Raw genomic sequence first — 20,392 nt, forward strand, 5'->3', positions numbered from 1 at the left:
TAGAACTTATATTTTGAAAATGTACAGTTGAGATTTGATGAGGAGAGAAAGGTAATACATGTTTATAAGACTTATGCATATTGAAATAAGAAAGACTTTGAAGTTACTGAAGATTCAGCCTTGGGCAAGATATATACACAGGGACACAAAAAAAGGAATGTCTGACATGGTCAGGATGGTACCACACACAGAAAACCCACCAAGGGCTATTGTTACAGAGCAGTCTGGCGGAATTTCCCTCAAAGAGACCAGAGGAAAAATGCTAATGGAAGATTTAAACTGTTTTGACACTACTTGAAACAGTTTCCTCAGAATTACTTTATCTATCACAAGAATATCTGCAGCATTATCCGTTAGCAGATGGTCTGGAAACAGGTGGTAATAATGGTAACTAACATTTACACACATTTACAAAGTGCTATCATTGCATTATTTTTATTGAGAAACCCATATTTATATTATTATGGGCACAGCAGAGATTAGAATAATCCTTAAGACTACATGACAAATTATAGTCAATAAGAATTAGAACCCAGATTTGCTGACTCTTAGATCTTGAGAGATTTATAATGCTATTATTTTTTCAGACTATGTATCATATATGTACCACAAAAAATTCTTAAGCATATTATTAGCCTGACACCCTAAAGAATGTTGATAAAAGAATAAACTGGTAATGGAATAATTTGATTAATGTCTCAACCAAATTTCCCCCAAGTAGCAACACCAAGTAGATGGTTAGGATTTTTCTACTCTGCGCAATAGGTTTCTGAATGATTTGTTAGCGGTGCTTGACGTCGATAGTTTATTAGACACTGATTTGATCAATTAAAAAATGTTCCTTGGTATTATTTTACTAGTCATTAAAGGGCTACATCGTGACTATAGGAGTAAGAAAATGTAATTTCTTCACACCGTCTAAAGTGATAAACATGCACTTTTGGTAGACAACTCCAGTAAAATTACAGAACCCTTTAGTTTCGTTTTTATTTTCTAAATACAAATCAGGATGACAAGCCTTCTTTCTAATGGAATATTCAAGATATTTAAGGAAAATACCTATAGTTTAATAATTGACAACCCATTTTTAGAGTTCTGACTACATGCCATAAATTGATCTAAGCCCTTCACATATGTAAGCTTATGTAATCTTGGCATACACACAAAAAACCAGAAGAGGCAGGTACTATCTTATCATCTCCTTTTCTAGATAAGGAAACTCAATACGTATTAGGTGAGGGTCAGGGAAGTGAAGTACTCTGCCTAGGACACAGCTTGTAACCCCAAGAGCAGGGATCTAGTTTATTTATTTATGTTTTTGATACAAAGTCTTACTCTGTTGTCCAGGCTGGAGTGCCCTCCCGTCAGACTAGCTCACAGCAACCTCACACTCCTGGGCTCAAGCAATCCTCCAGTCTCAGTCTCCCGAGTAGCTGGGATTACAGGCACACGCAACCACGCCCGGCTAATATTTTCTATATTTAGTTGCCCGGCTCATTTTTTTCTATTTTTTAGTAGAGACGGGGTCTTGCTCTTGCTCAGTCTGGTCTGGAGGTCCTGACCTCAAGCGATTCTCCACCTGTCTCTCAGAGTGCTAGGATTACAGGCGTGCGCGACCACGCCCCGCCTGGGATCTAGTTTATTTACAAAATGCTCCCAGAGTCAAAAGTGCCCAAACTACTTTGCCTTCGGTCCTCTCCTCGAGAAAGAATATCGAAAGTTTCCTCTCCGAACTTTGTAAGAAACGGAGCTGCTAGCTTTCGTTCCAGGCAGTCCATCTGGGAGGTTTGGCTACCTCTTGTCCTTCGCTCTGCCCCAAACACCCCGCTCACTTCCCTCTTCTCCCTCCACCTCGTGCTGCTTCCCTCCCTCCTATCTCCACTGCTCTTTCGCATTACCGCGTTATCTGCTTGCTCGGTGCCCAGCGTTTCGCGCTAGTCCACTCCGCCAGGCCAAAGCACGCCGGAGACGCGCCCAGGCACAGTACCCCGTCGCGTCGCCGTGACGTAATCCGCGCGCCGCCGCCGCCTACGGGTCGGAGGGCGGGACGGCAGGGCTGGCCGGCCGGGGGCGGGGCCGGGGCCAGGGCCGAGCTCCGGGCCTCCGCGGCCATCGCTGTCTGAGCGGTGCCTTCCCCTCGTCCGCTCCCCGCCCCCCTGGGCCGAGTGGAGTTGGGTGGTGTCGGTGGCCTCACCCTGTGGGGCACGGCAGCTTCAGGAGCTGGGCTTCCAGCGCGGCGCGATGGCTCCGTGAGGCCGAGGCCGCGGCCGTGGCGCTGGGCGGCTGCGGGGCCTGGCCGGTTCTGCTCATGGTGCCGCCACGACGCCATCGCGGGGCAGGAAGGCCAGGTAGGCTGGCACGGAAGGGCCCCGAAATCACCCGGAGCCCGGACCGGGACAGAGTGCCCACCAGCAGCCCCACCGCCAGCCCTTGGTGGCAGTCGAAGTTCCCGGACCGAGACGGGGACGGTCTCAAGGGGCGGAGTGAGCGGGAGGCTGACAGAGGCGTCGGAGCCCGGTGCAGACTCGGGCAATTGAGGAAGCTGCCCGTGCGCCGTCGCTTCGGCTTTATCTCCCTGGCGAGGCGTCACTGACTTCAGCTTTTTTTCCTCCCTCTAAAAAAGGAGGCGGATGCCTTTTAACAGCTGTGTGTTCACTCCCCTTGTGAATTACTCTTTCGATCTAAAATAACTCGATGCAGTGACAGGGTCGGGTGGGGGAGAGTGGAGGATTCTTTTCCTTTACCACGTGAGCAGATTGGAAAGGTGCCCTCAAGACCCACAACAAATCGCTGCCTCTCAAATAACAAAATTCCACTCGAGGAGATCAGGGACAGAAAAGACACTTTTAGAAACAGGCGTGTGTCTAGACACTGTCCCTGGGGTGGATACCTCTGGAGGGAGAGGAGAATGGAGTTCTGTATTTGTGAAACCCGGAGAAGCTGTTTTCCAGTAATTAACTATTATTAAATATGCCGTATGTTGAATATAGTTTCCCCCCCACCCCCTGTACTGTGTCCCTCTCTGAGTATTAATCTGAAGTGCGCAATGGATAACATGAAAGTCTCGAGAAAGGTGTCAATTATATTTAACACATTCTGATATTTTCTTTCATTTACTTTCAGTTTGAAGGTGAAGAGTGAAAAAATGTAATGAATCTTACCTCGAGTTGTTGATGTTTTCAGAAGCATCATTTTGTGGTTGTTTTTAGGTGTGCTGAGTTCCTCACCTCCTTTTAGACTGGGATCTGCCAAGTTTTCAGGCATTGCTCTTGAAGATCTCAGAAAGGCCCTTAACACAAGGTAAATTCCACACTTTTATATACTGTGTAACTTTCATACTGAACGTTAGCTAACAAATGTCAGATGTTTCTCTTACACTTCTTTTCTCATTTTTATATGGTTATCTTTTTAAAAAGATTCTCTAATGTGATCTGTATTTTCTAAAAAACAGACTGCAAATGGTGTGTGTATTTATCATGAACCGAATGAATTCCCAGAACAGTGGTTTCACTCAGCGCAGGCGAATGACTCTTGGGATTGTTATTCTCCTACTTGTTGATGTGATATGGGTTGCCTCCTCAGAACTTACTTCGGTATGTACCTCTTATCCACGAATGATATTGTACTATAGTACTAGTATTACTGTTAACCTGTAGTATGTCTAGCCATTACTAACTGATGCTTACTAAAAGCAGTACTTTAAATATTGTTAAATTATGTTTTGTTTGGTTTTGTCTTTCAATTCTTTTTTATTTTATTTCAAGAAAATATGAAAGTATGAACATTTTGGTTACATTTTATATCCTTGCCTCTCTCTAGCTAGGGCTGGAGGTATGCCCTTCACCTCCACAATGCTCACCATATTCATCTGATGTGGGTCTACCCCCCCAACCCGGGAATCCCTGGTGAACACCACCACCCTTTGAGCACCATGGTGTTAATCAGTCAGTACCATGATTTTGAATTAGTGTCACTTTAAGTTAAAACTGAAAGGATGCTCTTTGTTGTCATTGTATAGTTTTCTTGTATCTTTTTAGGGAGGATTACTTAGACTATGTACATGTTTTCTTAATATTTGAAAGTGTTTTGGCTTTTTTTCTAAATTCAGTTTCTTTCTGTAAATATTATTTTGTAGTGAAACAACTATCTAGAATGGGCAAAACAATCTGTCATCATTTAGTAGAAAGTAAGAGTGCATTTAGACAAATGAGTAATAGTAATAAGAGTTTTCATGTACTGGTCATTATGATGTCCATTTCTGGATACAGGCACATTTGTATGTGTGCCGACTCAACCTTTATTATGAAGTGCATGGTATACAATGATAATCTTCAGTTAAATTTTGTCTATTGATGACCTATTGATAATAATGTGATATTTTGATTCACAAGCTAGTTTTTCTTTCCACTTGTATACTTTATTCTGTTTGGTCAGTGATCCCTGTTAAAAGACAGAAATGACTGCCTTTCAGCTTATATGTTGCAATCTTAAGGCAAATGTACAGAAGGAAACTAGCACTTATAAAATGAATTTAAATGTCAAAAGAAGTAGTTTGATACTGCAGGTCTTCTCATATTATAGCTAAGTAAATAGTTGACACTGACATTGTATCCTATGAATAAATAGTTCTTTAGCCTTTCCAAAATTAGGCTCTGGAATACAATAGGTCATTTATTAAATTCTTTGGTATATTCTTTTAGATTAACATTTTGTAGTTTTACCTCAAAGAAATCTCTTTGATTTTGACATGGAACTAAACCTGTATTTTAAATTTTCTTTTCTTTTTTATTTTTCTTTTTGAGACGGAGTGTCACTCTGTCACCTGGGTTAGAGTACAGTGGCATCATCATAGCTCACTACAACCTCAAACTCCTAGGCTCAAATGATCCTCCTGCATCAGCCTCCCAAGTAACTGCGACTATAGGTGTGTGCCACTGTGCCAGGCTGATTTTTCAATTTTTGTAGAGATGGGGTCTCACTCTTGCTCAGGCTGGTGTTGAGCTCTTGAGCTCAAGTAATTCTCCAGCTTTGGCCTCCGAGAGTGCTAGGATTATAGGCATGAGCCACCACACCTGGCCTTATTTTAGTTTTAAATAAATAGATTGTTTTTTTTATTTATCAAGTAATAAAATTTAGGACATTAGCTGTTCCACACAGTGTATTCATATTTCAAAACTATAGGTTGTTCACCATATACATATATACACACACACACAATTTTATTTGTCAATTAAAAATAAATTTTAAAATTCTCATCTTCCATATTAGATAGAAAGTTTATAGATAATGCTTAAAAAATTTATGAATAAAAGAAATAGCATTTTAAGGATATCATTTAGAAATATGAAGGCAAATACTCAAGGAAATATTAAAAGAGTAAAAGCTGGGGATAGGAACGGGGAGGGTGAGAAAGGACAGGGCAAGGTACAGTGTTTTTCATTGTAAGTCTTATAGTATTATTTGATTTCTTAAACCATATGAATGTATTACATTGATGAAAATAAAAATTACTTTAAGACAAATAAGGTTTAGGATAAAAGAGCACCCAATTACATTATAATTTAGCAATCCATATCTAAGCAAGGTAAAAAGAAAACCAACTTGTTATTTGTGGTAATCATTTCACAGTATATACATATATTAATCACCACATTGTACATGGTAAATATACTCAGTTTTTGTCAGTTATACTTCACTATAGCTGGGGAAAAACAACTTGTCTTTATTTTTAAAAAGTAAAATATTTTAATTAGCCAGGAGTGGTGGTGTGCGTTTGTAGTCCCAGCAGCAATTTGGGAGGCTGAGGTAGGAAGATTACTTGAGCCCAGGAGTTTGAGGTTGCTGTGAACTAGGCTGATGTCACAGCACTCTAGCCCAGGTGACAGAGCAAGACTCTGTCTCAAAAAGAAAAAAAAAGTAAAATCTTTAATGAGAGGGTATATTATAATTTCATTATCCAAGAGCATATATAATGTGTCTGGTTCTTCAGCCAGATATGCTCATCAGACTTTTGATGTATTATGTATTTCAAAAAGAAAATCAATCTTTTTATTAGGGAAATTTTCTAATATATACAAAGTGAAGAGAATGGTGTAATGAATCTCCGTGTATCTGTTACTTACCTTTAACAATTATCAAATTTTGCTGATCTTGTCAACCCCTCCCCTAAACTTTTTTTTCCTGGAGTATTTTAAAGCTATGTCATATGTCATTTCACTCATAATTTCTTTCCTATTCACTTTGAACTGAAAACAACTTTTAATTTTTAAACATAATCCTTATGCCATTATTATATCTAACAAAATTAACTGTAATTCTAAGATCATCTGTTATCCAGTCTGTATTGAAATTTCCCCAGGTGTATCAAGGACATCTGGTTTTTTTTAAAAAGATTTGTTAGGATCTATTGCATTTGTTATATCTTTTAAGCCACTGTTATTCCTTAACTGTATTCCTTCTTTTTTTTTTTTTTCTTTTCATGTCATTGTTTTGTTGGAGAAACTTAGTCACACATTCTAGATTTACCTGATGGCTTCCTTGGGATATCATTTAACTTGTTCTTCTTTCTTTCTTATTTCTTGTAAATGGTAATTTGGTGTAAAGTCTTGATTTAGGTTTAGTTTTCAGGAAATACCCTGGTAGTACTGAGTACTTCCTATGTCATCTCAATATGAGGCATGTACTGGCTGCAAGTCTCACTTTGGGTGAAGCCAATTTAAGTACTATAAAGTTCTTCATCAACCTTTAGATAATGTTGAATATCCATGTGATTACTACCCTGATAGTGTATTCATTAGGGGTTAAAAAATGTTGATTTTTCTAAGGGTCATTCCTTCTGTGTTTATTAGCTGAAATTCTTTAAGGAGAACTTTTCTATAACTACTGTTTGGTCATCCTGAAGCATGGTTCATGTAAAGGTTGGCTAAAATTTGGATTTTCTTTTTCTTTATTTATTTTAGAATGGAGTTGCCTAGCAACTTCTGGTAGTAACCACTGAGAGAACATTTTTGAATATCATAATAAATTCATGAATTTTTATATATTTGATATATTTCAAACCATTGCAGTTATTATTCCTTGTAATGCTTAAACTCTTCTGTCATTGACTAGTGAGAGGCCCTTCAAATGGGCTCTAGGGTCCTTTTACTGTGACCTCATTAATCTTTAACATCTTATTTGCTTTCCAGCACAAGATGTCCCAGGCTCATCTTGTATATTATATTTCCTTCCCCATAACTGGATTTGGCCATTTTCTTCTAGGAGCCATTGTTTCTTTTAGTGTAAAATGGTATAGACTTTTCCCTTCCAAGTGAACTTTTAAAGAGTTAAAAATCCTGTAGTAGCTTTATTTTGGAGGTAAGTAGTAAGATTTAAGGTCATCTCATACTTGTCTATGTAACTTTTTCCTCTACAGTATGTTTTTACTCAGTACAACAAACCATTCTTCAGCACCTTTGCAAAAACATCTATGTTCGTTCTGTACCTTTTGGGTTTTATTATTTGGAAGCCATGGAGGCAACAGTGCACAAGAGGATTTCGAGGAAAGCATGCTGCTTTTGTAAGTTTTTAATTTTAAGTGTTTGTTGGGAAGAGGGTATATTTTTTCAGAGTTTAAAGATGTATTAATTTCTTTAAGGACAGTCAAGTTTGAAGTTGTTCAGTTAAGGGAATGAAGATGATATAAGAAAAACATTTTGTCCAAAATTTTAAATTTATTCTTCTGATCAACTTGGTATCAAAATATTTTGTGAGAATTCAAAAGCACATAATCACTTTCTTTGCCTTACCCTGTGACATCCTCTGAGTTGTTAAGAATTTTTGAATTAGCCCAAATCAAATAATGTAGAGAAGGAGATGAAAGTAAGGAATAGAAAGAATATCTAGAGTCTTTGTCATTTGCAGATTGGATAAGTATCATCAAATTAGTTGCTAAGTTGATTGTAGAAACAAAATAATTCAAAGTTTTATATGAAAATGAAAGCATATTTCAGGACATGTTTCAGATGCTTGGCTAATCAAATTATATTTTTTCATTGATGTATTAGGTTATTAAGTATGAAATGTCTGATTTCCTTAAGCATTAAGTTTGACAGTTGATATTTCTGACATTTCGTTTTGACACTTTTTATTGTGAAGATACATCCTCAGTCTTTCAAATACACAGTTTGGCTTTTGATTATCTTTCAAATTCATTTTTAGAGCAATTTTTGTGAAACCACTGGTAAGTCCAAAAAATTCATGTTATTTTCAAATATGAGTTCCATCATGAAACCAGTGCAGTGTAGGTATCAACAAAGTGTTTGGGAAGGATGTGGCTAATGAACGCACAGTACATTAATGGTTTGAGAAGTTCTGTTTTGGTGATTTTAATCCGAAAATAAGCCACTTGGGTGACCTGAGACCAAGGTGAATAATGATGAACTGAAAGCAATAGTGGAAGCGAATCTATCTCAAGCTACATGTGAATTAGCAGCAAGATTTGACATTACTATTTTAATAATATTCGACCATTTGAAACAAATCAGCAAGGTAAAGAAGTTGGATAGATGGGTACTGCGTGAATTAAATGAGCGTCAGAAGAGAAATCATCTCGAAGCTTGCTGTTCTTTGCTGTCAAGACATAAAGGTGAACTATTTCGATACCCCTCCTTGTTACATGTGATGAAAAATGGATTCTTTTTGACAATCACAAGCATTCAGTACAATGGCTGGATAAAGATGAAGTGCTGAAACACTGTTTAAAACCGAATATTCATCAACAAAAGCTAATGGTGTCAGTTTGGTGGTCTAGCACTGGTATTATCCACTACAGCTTCATGAAACCTGGCCAGTCAATTAGATAGTCCCCAACCTTTTTGGCACCAGGGACCGGTTTCATGGAAGACAATTTTTCCCAGATCCAGCATGGTGGGGTAGGGTATTGTGGGTGGCGGGGAGGTGGTGTGGAGCTCAGGTGGTGATACTCAGCCCATTTCCTAACAGGCCCCAAACTGGTACTGGACCGTGGATTGGGTGTTGAGAATTGTAGAATTACAGTAGATGTCTACTGCAACCAGTTGGATGAAATGATAAGGATGTTTGCAATTAAGTAGCTGAGATTGGTCAATAGAGACAGGCCAGTCCTTTTGCAAGATATTATGAATATCTTTCCATGTGAATAAATAAAATTATCATCATATTTGTCCTATTTTATTTAACTAACCCTTGATAGATTGTTTCTACTTTTAATTTTTATATAAGTAAATAGGAATATCGTTATACTCATCTGTAGTTATTTACTTAAATTCTGAAAAGCATGATATTATATAAAAGAGTAATTTTTTTAAAGTTTTTGATTATTACTGCTAAATTACCATCTGCAATGGTTACACTAATTCGTATCTCTGTTAGCAATATGATTAAACACTTATTAAACAATAAATGTTATGATTAAATCCTTACCCAAATCCCAACATTTGGCAAGTTGATAGGTATTTAATTTGCATTTCTTAAATTACTTTTTCATATATTCATTGGATAATAGAATTCTTTTGTATATTGTCTATGTCTTGTCCATTTTTCTACATTGACTCCCTCTTTTTGTTATTGATATATAAAGGTTCTTTCATAGCATGGGCTCTACTATTTGAATCTTGTTCTATCTCTTGCCAATTTTGTGATCTTGGACAAGTTATTTAAACTCTTCAGATTTTCAGCAGAGGTAATGTGATAGGCTAGCTGTTGGTATGAAATGAAATCATACTTATGTAGCATTAGCACAGTGGTTCTCAAAGTGTGGTTTAGGCCCTGAGATCCATTCAGAAGGTTCTTGAGATCAAAACTATTTTCAGGATAATACTGAGATGTTACTTGCCTTTTTAAGTAACTCACTTACCCATTCTTTCCTTACTTATCTGAAATGTTACAATAGTGTTGTAAAAAGGGCATATGCTTTGACATTAGACTAATTTGGGTTTTAATCCCAGCTCTCAGGATTAAGAAATCTCTTAGCCTCTATTTCCTCATCAATAAAATAAAGATAATAATACCTACTTTACATTGTTGAATACTTTGCATTAGCTGCTGCTATTGTTATAAATAATAGTTATATTCTTATAGATTGACTCTGGAGTTTTGGTTTTATTCTTTTGAGTTACATCTGACTAGTCTTATGAGTTTAATTTAATTTTATGTTCCATTATCTGTATTTAGTTTGCAGATGCTGAAGGCTACTTTGCTGCTTGCACAACAGATACAACTATGAATAGTTCTTTGGTAAGTGCTTCTTTTCTTGTCAGGAATGGAGCAGGTGGAGTTGAGCCATGGCAGAAAGAACTGAAACATCTTTGATGACCCCACAACTGTATGATGATACAGATATAGCTCAATATTGGTTGCCGACTATGAGAATTGTAATTTGGTACTTTCTTCTTTTGGATACCTGGGGCCTAGTGGTAACCAATTTAGCTACCTCTGAGAAAAGAGGGAGGGGAAAACTGGTTAAGGAGAGAAAATAGTAAAGGACAATCCTTTGTTTCTTAACAACTCTTTCACTTCAGACACATTATTATTATCATTAAAAAACAAATGTTTTTGTTTGGCACTGAGAATATATAAGCAAATTGTTCTTTTCTTTCCACAGATTTTTTAGAGTACCTAATATGTGTTAAGCACTTGTAGGCTCTAGAAATACAGTTATGTTCTAGTATACTGTGTGTGTGTGTGTGTGTGTGTGTGTGTGTGTGTGTGTGTGTTTGAGAGGGGGCAGGTAATAAGCAAACAAATAATTAACATATTCACTTATTTTAAGTATTTATAATCTAGTTGGAGAGATGATATCTAGAAATCTGTCATTTTTAGACATCACTAAGCCATCTCTTTAAAATGTAATTTTAATGACAATTCTTTTCCTTCCTTCCTTCCACGTTATCTTAGAAAAATTTTAAACTTACTGTAAAATTTAATATCAACTGTGAAGCATTCACTTGTGACCTTATTGACAGTACAGTTTTTTGTTTGTCTGGTTTTTAGGACTACGATTGCATGTAGGGTAGGCTACTAGGTACTACAGTTTCTTTTCTCTGGGATCTTAAGCATTGACAAGATAGTTTAATGTTATTTATTATTTGTCTCTGTCAGTGTGGAAGGCATAGTTGAGATGGCAGCTTACTCTTCTGACTATTCTTCTACTAATTGTTGCTATTATCTATAAGATGGATATGTCAAATTGCTATAGGCCAGATGCTGTAATGAAAAGTTCAATATAACAGAGAGACTATGTATATTTCTGGACTTATTGTCTGTTCATTTACTGAATATTTATTATTGGAAGAATTCTATACTAGGAGTTAAAACACTAATCAAAGAAATAAAACAATTTTTTTCTCTTACTTTTAAAGAAACAGCCTAGTTGGAGATTTGTGCCTTAAATATAGATCATCTGAAAACATTTGCAAAAGCAGTTGAGGAATTTAGCACTACCTAAAAATAAGGACTTTTGGAGAATGGTTAGACAAACCTGGCTTTGATTCTTTTATCTACCACTTGGTTATTTTATGTCTCAACTTCTAGAAAAGTTCTTTAAAATAGCTATTTTATAAAGTTACTGTGAGGACTAATGAAAAATGTATGTTTAACTGCTCTGAACTTGGTACCTAGTACATAGTAAGAACTGATATGTGGCAGCTATTTTTGTTGTTGTTGTTATTATCTATTAATCGTGCAAACGTTTTCAAGAATTTTAGTTTTTTGTTGAATATTCTATGACAAGAGGTAACAATTCAGTAAATATAAATACATGTTATATACCATCTGTTCATCATCTACCTTCCCCGTTAAATTATGTGATCATTGAGGGAGAGACTTTGACTTTATTCACCCTTTTATCCCTAGGACCTAGAACAGTGCTTGACATAGTAGGAGCTTATTATGTATTTGTAAAAAGAATGAATGAAAAGAAATGGGAGATAATCTATTAGCTGAGAGACAATCTGTTAGCTAAGAGAGAGATCTGTTTTTATTATATTTAAATATTAGATATCATAATGTGCCAATGCTATTATATTATATTTCTAAACTTTAAACTGATTCTTTTCTATTATTGTGCCTGTGTAGATCAGTAGAGTTTCCTTTTTAAGTCTTGAAAATGCTTTTGGGAATCTTAATGTTGTTTACATATGGTGTTCAACAACTGTGTTTTTCAGAATATCTGTGTCTACATACTAACTATTTAAATGTTAGCCAGTACATTAGCTTTTATACTTCCTGTTTATATTTATTTCTATTACATTCCAGAGTGAACCTCTGTATGTTCCTGTGAAATTTCATGATCTTCCAAGTGAAAAACCTGAGGGCACAAACATCGATACTGAAAAAAGTGAGCAAAACTTAAAATTCCATAACTTAAAAATGGCTGGAAAATAATTTAGCTTTATTCAAGCTATCTCAAAACTTAGTGATTATGTGGGTTGACTGGAATCATATGATAGTTTTTCTGTTCCATGAGGTGTTGGCTCGGCCTGTAGTCTTCTGGAAATTTGATGGTATTGTGAATCTGATATAATTATTTTTATATTAATTCAACTGGAAATAATTTCCAAATTCCAGAAATCTCTATGGTATAAAATATATATATATAATATATGTAAGATGTATATTTTATATATATATAATCTCTATGGTATGAAATATGTATATATACAATATATATGTATTTTTACAACATCTTCTTAACAATATCCTCTTAAACATGCCCTCAAAGACCCTAATAGCAGTTACAGAAGTTTTGCTGGTTCTGTGAATTTAGTGAAGAATGCCAACTTCAACATTATTTATTTATTTATTCATAGTATTTATTCATACTTTCTCTTGCAAAGAATTGACCTGTAGAGGAATGTTCTGCATGCTTGCCCAGGAAAATAATTCTAATAAATTGTGTATCCATGAGGAAAAATCCAAATAAAGTTTAATTAGAAATACTAAAATAATAATTATACCAAAATCCTGAACTAGGCAGTTGTGTATATGCAGTACACAATTGTAGAAGCCTTGTTTGAATATTGGTCTCATTTTAAACCCTTTAAAACATTTTTTTCCTGTTAACTCTTGAGTGAGCAAAGCTGCCCCAGGTAATAATATAACTCTGGTTTTCTTTGACTGCCTTACTCTGATCATAAATGAATTGAATAATATGCATTTATCAATAAATTAAAACTTGTGACTTTTGTTGGAGGGGACACATTTAATGGTTTTGTACCATGCTTTTCCTTTTAAGCTCCCAAAAAGTCTCGAGTAAGGTTCAGTAATATCATGGAGATTCGACAGCTTCCATCAAGCCATGCGTTGGAAGCGAAGTTGTCCCGTATGTCACATCCTACTGTGAAAGAACAAGAATCCATACTGAAAACTGTGGGGAAACTGACAGCAACTCAAGTAGCAAAAATTAGCTTTTTTTTTTGCTTTGTGGTAGGTCTTCTCTTTATAATATGTTTGGAGCTTGAATTTTAAGACAGTAAATATACCAATAATATAGTATCAAAGTGTGAACTGATTAGATTGTTTAATTGTAACTTTAACCTCTGCTATCTGGCATCATTGGGACGTTAGAGTATCAAAGTTAGTAAATGCTTGTCATAACTTAAGGAGTTAGAACTCACTAAGTGCTATAACACTCGATTATTCATATATATATATACAAATATATACCTGCATGCACATAATTTGGGAAGTTCTTAAGAATTTGGCATTGCCTCAGGGTCAGAATTATGAACAGAATTATTTTACTCTGATCCAAGTGCTAGTAAATATCCAAATAAGAGTTTACTATATGCATTGATTTCTCCAAATAGGTGTTTTTGCAGTTTTATATTAAATTCGTGTGAATGAAGTCAAGTATTATTTTAGCAAATACTCATAGTAAATATTTGTACAGAACTTCTTGTAGTGTTGTTGTGGCTTCTTCATTATTTTAATACAGGAACTGAAAAATGTGCTTAAGATTACACATAGAATAATGATAGAGTAAATGAAGTATTGTTATTTTGGGTTAAGCTGGGATTAGAGACTTGTCTGAGTTAGTTTGAACTCTAAAGTGTAGAATTTAAAAAATGAATGTCAATGCTATTTTAGGTATTTGAAGTAGCCTAATCTAAGATTGTTTAATATGGGCCTTTAAGGTTCAGATTTATACCAAGCATCTTAAAACATTATATAATGCAGTGCTAATGTCAGTATTGTTAGCCTGATTATAAGGTTTTTTTACTTCATGATTTTGCCTCTCATATTCATCGAATAGCCCATTCTTCTCCATCTCCTGGTGGAGAACTTTAGTTCTCTCCCCCTTTAGTGATAACTTAATGAATATATTCTGCTATGCACATTGAAAGGAAACCTTTGGGAGTTGTAATATGATAATTACATATGTAATAAAAGTAGTTTAAAGGCTCATATATTTGGATTATGTTATTAGTTGTGACTTCTGTTTGCTTGTTTTAAATGAATGGTAAGGCAGGACTCAAATTTATTAGCTATATGCTACCCAGTTTTCAAAGGAAACGTGTAAGAAAAGCATCTATAGTTGGCCGCTGAACAATTGCGGGGTGGGGCACCAATGCCCATGCAGTCAAAAATCCATGTATAACTTTTGACCCCTCCAAAATAATAATTAAGCTACTACCTTACTGGTGATCAGAAGCCTTACTGATAACATAAACAGTTGATTAACACATATTTTGTATTTATATGTATTATATACTGTATTCTTATAATAAAGTAAGCTAGATAAAATGTTATTAAGAAAATCATAAGGAAAAGAAAATATATTTACTGTTCATTAAGTGGAAGTGATCATAAAGGTCTTCATCATCATCTTCACTTTAAGTAGGCTGAGGAAGAAGAGGGGTTGGTCTTGCTGTCTCAGGGTGGTAGAGGTAGAAGAATATTTATGTATAAGTGGTTCCACGCATTTCAAACTCATGTTGTTCGATGACCAACTGTATATGGTAAAAGTTAAAAGAAGGGTGAAAAGATAAGAGCCAGATGAAATAGGTAATGGGGTGGGAGCTGGCCATGGCATGTGATCATTATATCAGGAACTTAAGTTTAAAAGAAGAAAGCTACTTCAGGTGAGCACACAACTCATCTGTAGGCAAAATGGCAGGAGGGCAAAAAGGAGAACCTAGGTGACATAGCTTATTGTCTGTGAAAAGGAAGTAACTCCTTTCTTTGGATAAAGCAAACTTCTTCCTAACTTAAAACTCTGAGAGAGAGCCGGGCGCGGTGGCTCACGCCTGTAATCCTAGCACTCTGGGAGGCTGAGGCGGGCGGATTGCTCGAGGTCAAGAGTTCGAAACCAGCCTGAGCAAGAGCGAGACCCCGTCTCTACTATAAATAGAAAGAAATTAATTGGCCAACTAATATATATATAAAAATTAGCCGGGCATGGTGGCGCATGCCTGTAGTCCCAGCTACTCGGGAGGCTGAGGCAGCAGGATTGCTTGAGCCCAGGAGTTTGAGGTTACTGTGAGCTAGGCTGACGCCACGGCACTCACTCTAGCCTGTGCAACAAAGCGAGACTCTGTTTCAAAAAAAAAAAAAAAAAAAAACTCTGAGAGAGATGTGTTACATAAGTTCTTATGTAATTAAGCACTATTCTTTATAGCAGGTTTATAAATATGTGCAGATAATAGCCTTTTTAAGATGTATTTTTGAAATTATAATATATTAATACATAACATAAAATTGACTATTTTGACCATTTTTAAGCATACAGTTAGTGGCATGAAGTACATTCACATTGTCATATGACTATCACCCCATCCATCCCCAGAAGTTTTTTCATTTTGCAAAATAGAAACTCTATCTATTAAATAGTAACTCCCTATTCCCCTCTCTCCTAGTGCCTGGCAACCACTGTTCTATTTTCTGTTGCTATGAATTTTACTCTAAGTACCTCATATGAGTGGAATCATACAGTATTTATTCTTTTGAGACGGGCTTATTTCACTTAGCATAATGTCCTCCAAGTTCATCCATGTTATAGCATATGTCAGAATTTCTTTCCTTTTGAAGGCTGAATAATATTTCATTATACGGATATGCCACATTTTGTTTATTCATTCCTCTGTTGTTAGATATTTGGGTTACTTCCACTGTTAATAGCCTTTGAAAAAAGATCAGCCCGAAATACATTGTGAAAGCAGAAAGCTATGTTAGTCTTTGGTAAAGGCTTTTCTATGGCAAGTCAGAGCAGCATAGTCCAGTCAGCCCCCCTGTATCTATGGGTTTCACATCTGTGGATTCAGCCAACTGCAGATTGAAAATATTTTTAAAAAATAAAAAATAACAATACAACAATAAATATGAATTGAAAAACAATACAGCATAACTGCATAGCATTTACATTGTATTAGGTATGGCAAGTAATTTAGAGATGATTTAATGCCTACAGGAGGATGTGCGTAGGTTATATGCAAATACTATGCCATTTATATCCTTATAAAATAAGGATACTTGAGTATCTGTGGATTTTGTTATCCCAGGGATGGTGGGGTCCTGGAATAGTTTTTGTGGATACCAAGGGACAACCAGCTTTTTGGAAACCTGACAAATAGAGTGTTAAACTTAGATAAGGCCAAGAGCAGTGCTGTTCAATAGAAGCATAACATGAGCCTCGAATACAGGCTACACATGTAGTTTTTTTTTTTTTTTTTTTTTTTTTTTTTTTTGAGACAGAGTCTCACTTTGTTGCCCAGGCTAGAGTGAGTGCCGTGGCATCAGCCTAGCTCACAGCAACCTCAAACTCCTGGGCTCAAGCGATCCTCCTGCCTCAGCCTCCCGAGTAGCTGGGACTACAGGCATTCGCCACCATGCCCGGCTGATTTATATATATATATATATTAGTTGACCAATTAATTTCTTTCTATTTTTATGGTAGAGACGGGGTCTCGCTCAGGCTGGTTTTGAACTCCTGACCTTGAGCAATCCGCCCGCCTCGGCCTCCCAGAGTGCTAGGATTACAGGCGTGAGCCACCGCGCCCGGCCTACACATGTAGTTTTAAATTTCCTAGTGAAAATATTTAAAAAGCAAAAATAAACAGGTAATACTATACTTGTATTTAACCTACTATATGCAAAATATCATTTCAGTGTATCATGAAGATAAAAATTATTAATGAAATAGTTTACATTTTTTTAATACTAAAATCTTCTACATCCAGTGTATATTATACTTAAAACACATTTTAATCCAGACTAGCCAATTTTAGTTACTCAGTAGCCACATGTGGCTAGTATCTAATATATTGGACAGTGTAGGTTAAAGGAGTTAATGATTACTATATTTGCCAGTATTCTTTGTATATCTTTTGCCTTATTAGGATTAATGGTGTTTTTTTTTTTTCTGTAAAATATAATTTAGGTGAAAGTGGCTTTATCAAGAATATCTTTTTTGTTGTTGTTGTTGTTTTTGAGACAGCATCTCACTTTGTTACCCAGGCTGGAGTGCAGTGGCCCAGTCATAGCTCACTGTAATTTCAAATTCCTAGGCTTAAGCAATCCTTTTTCCTCAGCCTCCTGAGTAGCTGAGACTACACACACACACACACACACACACACACACACACACATGCCACCATGTTCGACTAATTTTTAAAGTTTTTGTAGAGTTGGAGTCTCACTGTATTGCCCAGGTTGGTTTCAAACTCTTGGCTTCAAGCAATCCTCTTGCCTCAGCCTCCCAAAATGCTAGGATTACAGGTCACTGTGCCCAGCCAAGAATACCTCTTATTATATATACAAAGAAAATGAAATCAGTATCTTGAAGAGTTGTCTGTCCATTTATTGCACAAAATTCACAATAGCCAAGACACTTATGGGAACAACATAAGTGTCAGATGGATAAAGAAAATGTGGTTTATATATACAATGTAATATTAGACATAAAAAGAGAAGAAAATTTTGCCATTTGCAATAACATGGATGAACCTGGAAGATATTATGCTAAGTGAGATAAGCCAGACACAAAAAGACAAATACTCACAAATATGATCTCACTTATAGGTGAATCAAAAAAGTTGAACTCATAGAAACAGAGAACAGAATGGTAGTTGACAGGGCTAGGGGGTGGGGAAATGGAGAGGTGTTGGTCAAAGGGTACAAACTTTCAGTTACAGGATGAATAAGTTCTGGGGACTAATGCATAGCATGGTGACTATACATAATAATACTGTGTTGTTTACTTGAAATTTCATAAGACAGCAGATTTTTAAGTGTCTTCACCCCCTCACACACACACAATGGTAACTGGGGGTGATGATGGATGTACTAAATAATTTGTAGTAATCAGTACATAGCATACACACACACACACATATATATATCTCAAATCATCATGTACACCTGACATATATAATTTTTGTCAATTAAATGTATTTTTAAAAAGAATATCTTTTGTGATAATTTAAAAATGAATTACTACTCATGAAACAATGAAATATTAATTATTTGATATCATTATTAATGTGGTTGTCCTCAACTCTAAAATAATGAAGGGAGATGTATGGATAATTTTTACTGGAGGATAATTGAGATGGGTCTTCTTTTGCGATAAAGGCTTTTTGGAAACAAGCTAGAGAATGGAGTTTGGGGAGAGGTAGTGAATAGGAAGGTCATTTTGGAAAGAGTTCATAGCTAATGAAGAATTCTTAAGGTCTTTGAATGCCTGTTACCTAAGTGATCTATTTTTATTTCTTTACCTTGCATTATTAACAGGGACCAGTGAGATTGTTTGAAAATGACCCCAATATTTAACTATTAAAGTAGTAAGAGAAGTAGGTCAATAAAGCTAACTATTACCCTATTAGTATTATCTGTTTGGAGAAAGTCTTCAAAAGATAATTAAGGGCAGAGTTTGCCTCTTTTCTAGCACTTCAACTACAGGCAGATTGTGGCTGCTATTGCCATATATGTTTGATATTACCCATTTCACCAGTTGTTATCATTTAGATAGGCAAGCAAAGTCATCTAGGAAGTCAGAGGATTGCAAATGGAATCAGAATCATGTTGCCACAGTCTTACTCTGGCTTAGCTTTGAGTATGATATTGGCCGACTGGAGACCACTAGACCCTCAGCTGCCGTCTGCTGCCTTCTGGTAGTGCTCCATGATCATGTGTCCATGCTGCTGCTTTGCAATGTAAATGCTAATAATCATACTATGCACTTAGCTATGAGAGAGATATGAGAGAGATCGAGAGGTGTCCCTCTTAATAGAGACCAGTCATTGTTCAGTGGAATAACTCTTTTAGTCAATCTATGTAAGTAATAGAGATACCAAAAATGATCAGACTAGCAGTTAGTTTACTTTTAATTCACCCAGGAGTCCACTTTTTAGTATATACTTTCGTGACATGTATGTGCATATGCACCAGGTAGCATGTACTAGAATGAGAATGTTCGTAGCAGCATTATTTGAAATAGTAAAAAGTGTTCATCTACAAAAATAATGGATGAATTATCAGTGAAAATAAACGAACTTTGGATACACACATGCCAGCCTTTTCAACAGAAATCTTATTTCTTATTCCCTAAATAAAGTAGGCACACAATTGGAAATATAAGAAAATCCTAACTGGATGAGCAGAAGAGAAGAAGGAAAAAAAAAAGTCCTCATAGCTGGAAAACTTCCTTCACTGTATCCAAAGTTATAAGAACTCACTGGGTTGTGTCTCTAAACTGAGAATCAGAAAAATAATCATAATCAGTAAATTCACAATTTTCATAGGAGATTTCTAAATTTCCAAAGCGATATAGCCTTTTATCTATCAGTCTGGCTAGCTAACTAGTTCCATCCATCACCATGAACATCATCTGATTTAACAGAGTCCTCATTATGCTAGATTCATCTGTATATATTTTAGTGTTTGAGAATCTTCCCAAAGTTAAATTTGATTATAGATAAACTTAAGAGTGTCATCAGTACTTGGATAAAGCAAATTTTACTTGATTTTATATTCATTTTTTAAAAAACCTGAATGCTAATAATTAACCAACTATTGTTAAAATTTTTAAGGGAAATTGAGTAGCAAGATCTTAGGTCTGATTATAAATATTTGTCCTTTTTGGGAGCTTGTGATTTTTTTCAGCTCAAAACAGTTTTTAAAACCTCTTGTGATGATAGTGTTTAGAAGAAAAACAAAAAAGGGGACTATTAATTGTAATGATAGATGTAAACCTGTTTTTCAATAAGGGTTCACTTTGTTTTCTTTCTCTTTAGTGGTTTTTGGCAAATTTGTCATATCAAGAAGCACTTTCAGACACACAAGTTGCTATAGTTAATATTTTGTCTTCAACTTCTGGTAAGACATTTGTCTTCAAAATCTGCATTATATGTCTATCTGTGTATTTCCGCTCTATATG

At 35.9% G+C, this 20,392-nt stretch overlaps 1 protein-coding gene across 1 annotated transcript in view; it reads left to right on the top strand.

The window, feature by feature from the left end:
- Positions 1-2,130: 2,130 nt before the first annotated feature.
- The window catches only part of SLC35F5 (solute carrier family 35 member F5), a 41,591-nt gene continuing 23,329 nt past the window's right edge, over positions 2,131-20,392 (top strand). Inside the window, exons 1-8 of the mRNA XM_012739487.3 lie at positions 2,131-2,348; positions 3,210-3,300; positions 3,452-3,593; positions 7,415-7,558; positions 10,192-10,254; positions 12,274-12,355; positions 13,253-13,443; positions 20,250-20,331. Coding sequence (XP_012594941.1) covers positions 2,309-2,348; positions 3,210-3,300; positions 3,452-3,593; positions 7,415-7,558; positions 10,192-10,254; positions 12,274-12,355; positions 13,253-13,443; positions 20,250-20,331 — 835 coding nt within the window. The 5' untranslated portion in view covers positions 2,131-2,308. The remainder of the gene's footprint in view (positions 2,349-3,209; positions 3,301-3,451; positions 3,594-7,414; positions 7,559-10,191; positions 10,255-12,273; positions 12,356-13,252; positions 13,444-20,249; positions 20,332-20,392) is intronic.

Source organism: Microcebus murinus, chromosome 8 (assembly GCF_040939455.1).
Source record: "Microcebus murinus isolate Inina chromosome 8, M.murinus_Inina_mat1.0, whole genome shotgun sequence".
Lineage (NCBI taxonomy): Eukaryota > Metazoa > Chordata > Mammalia > Primates > Cheirogaleidae > Microcebus > Microcebus murinus.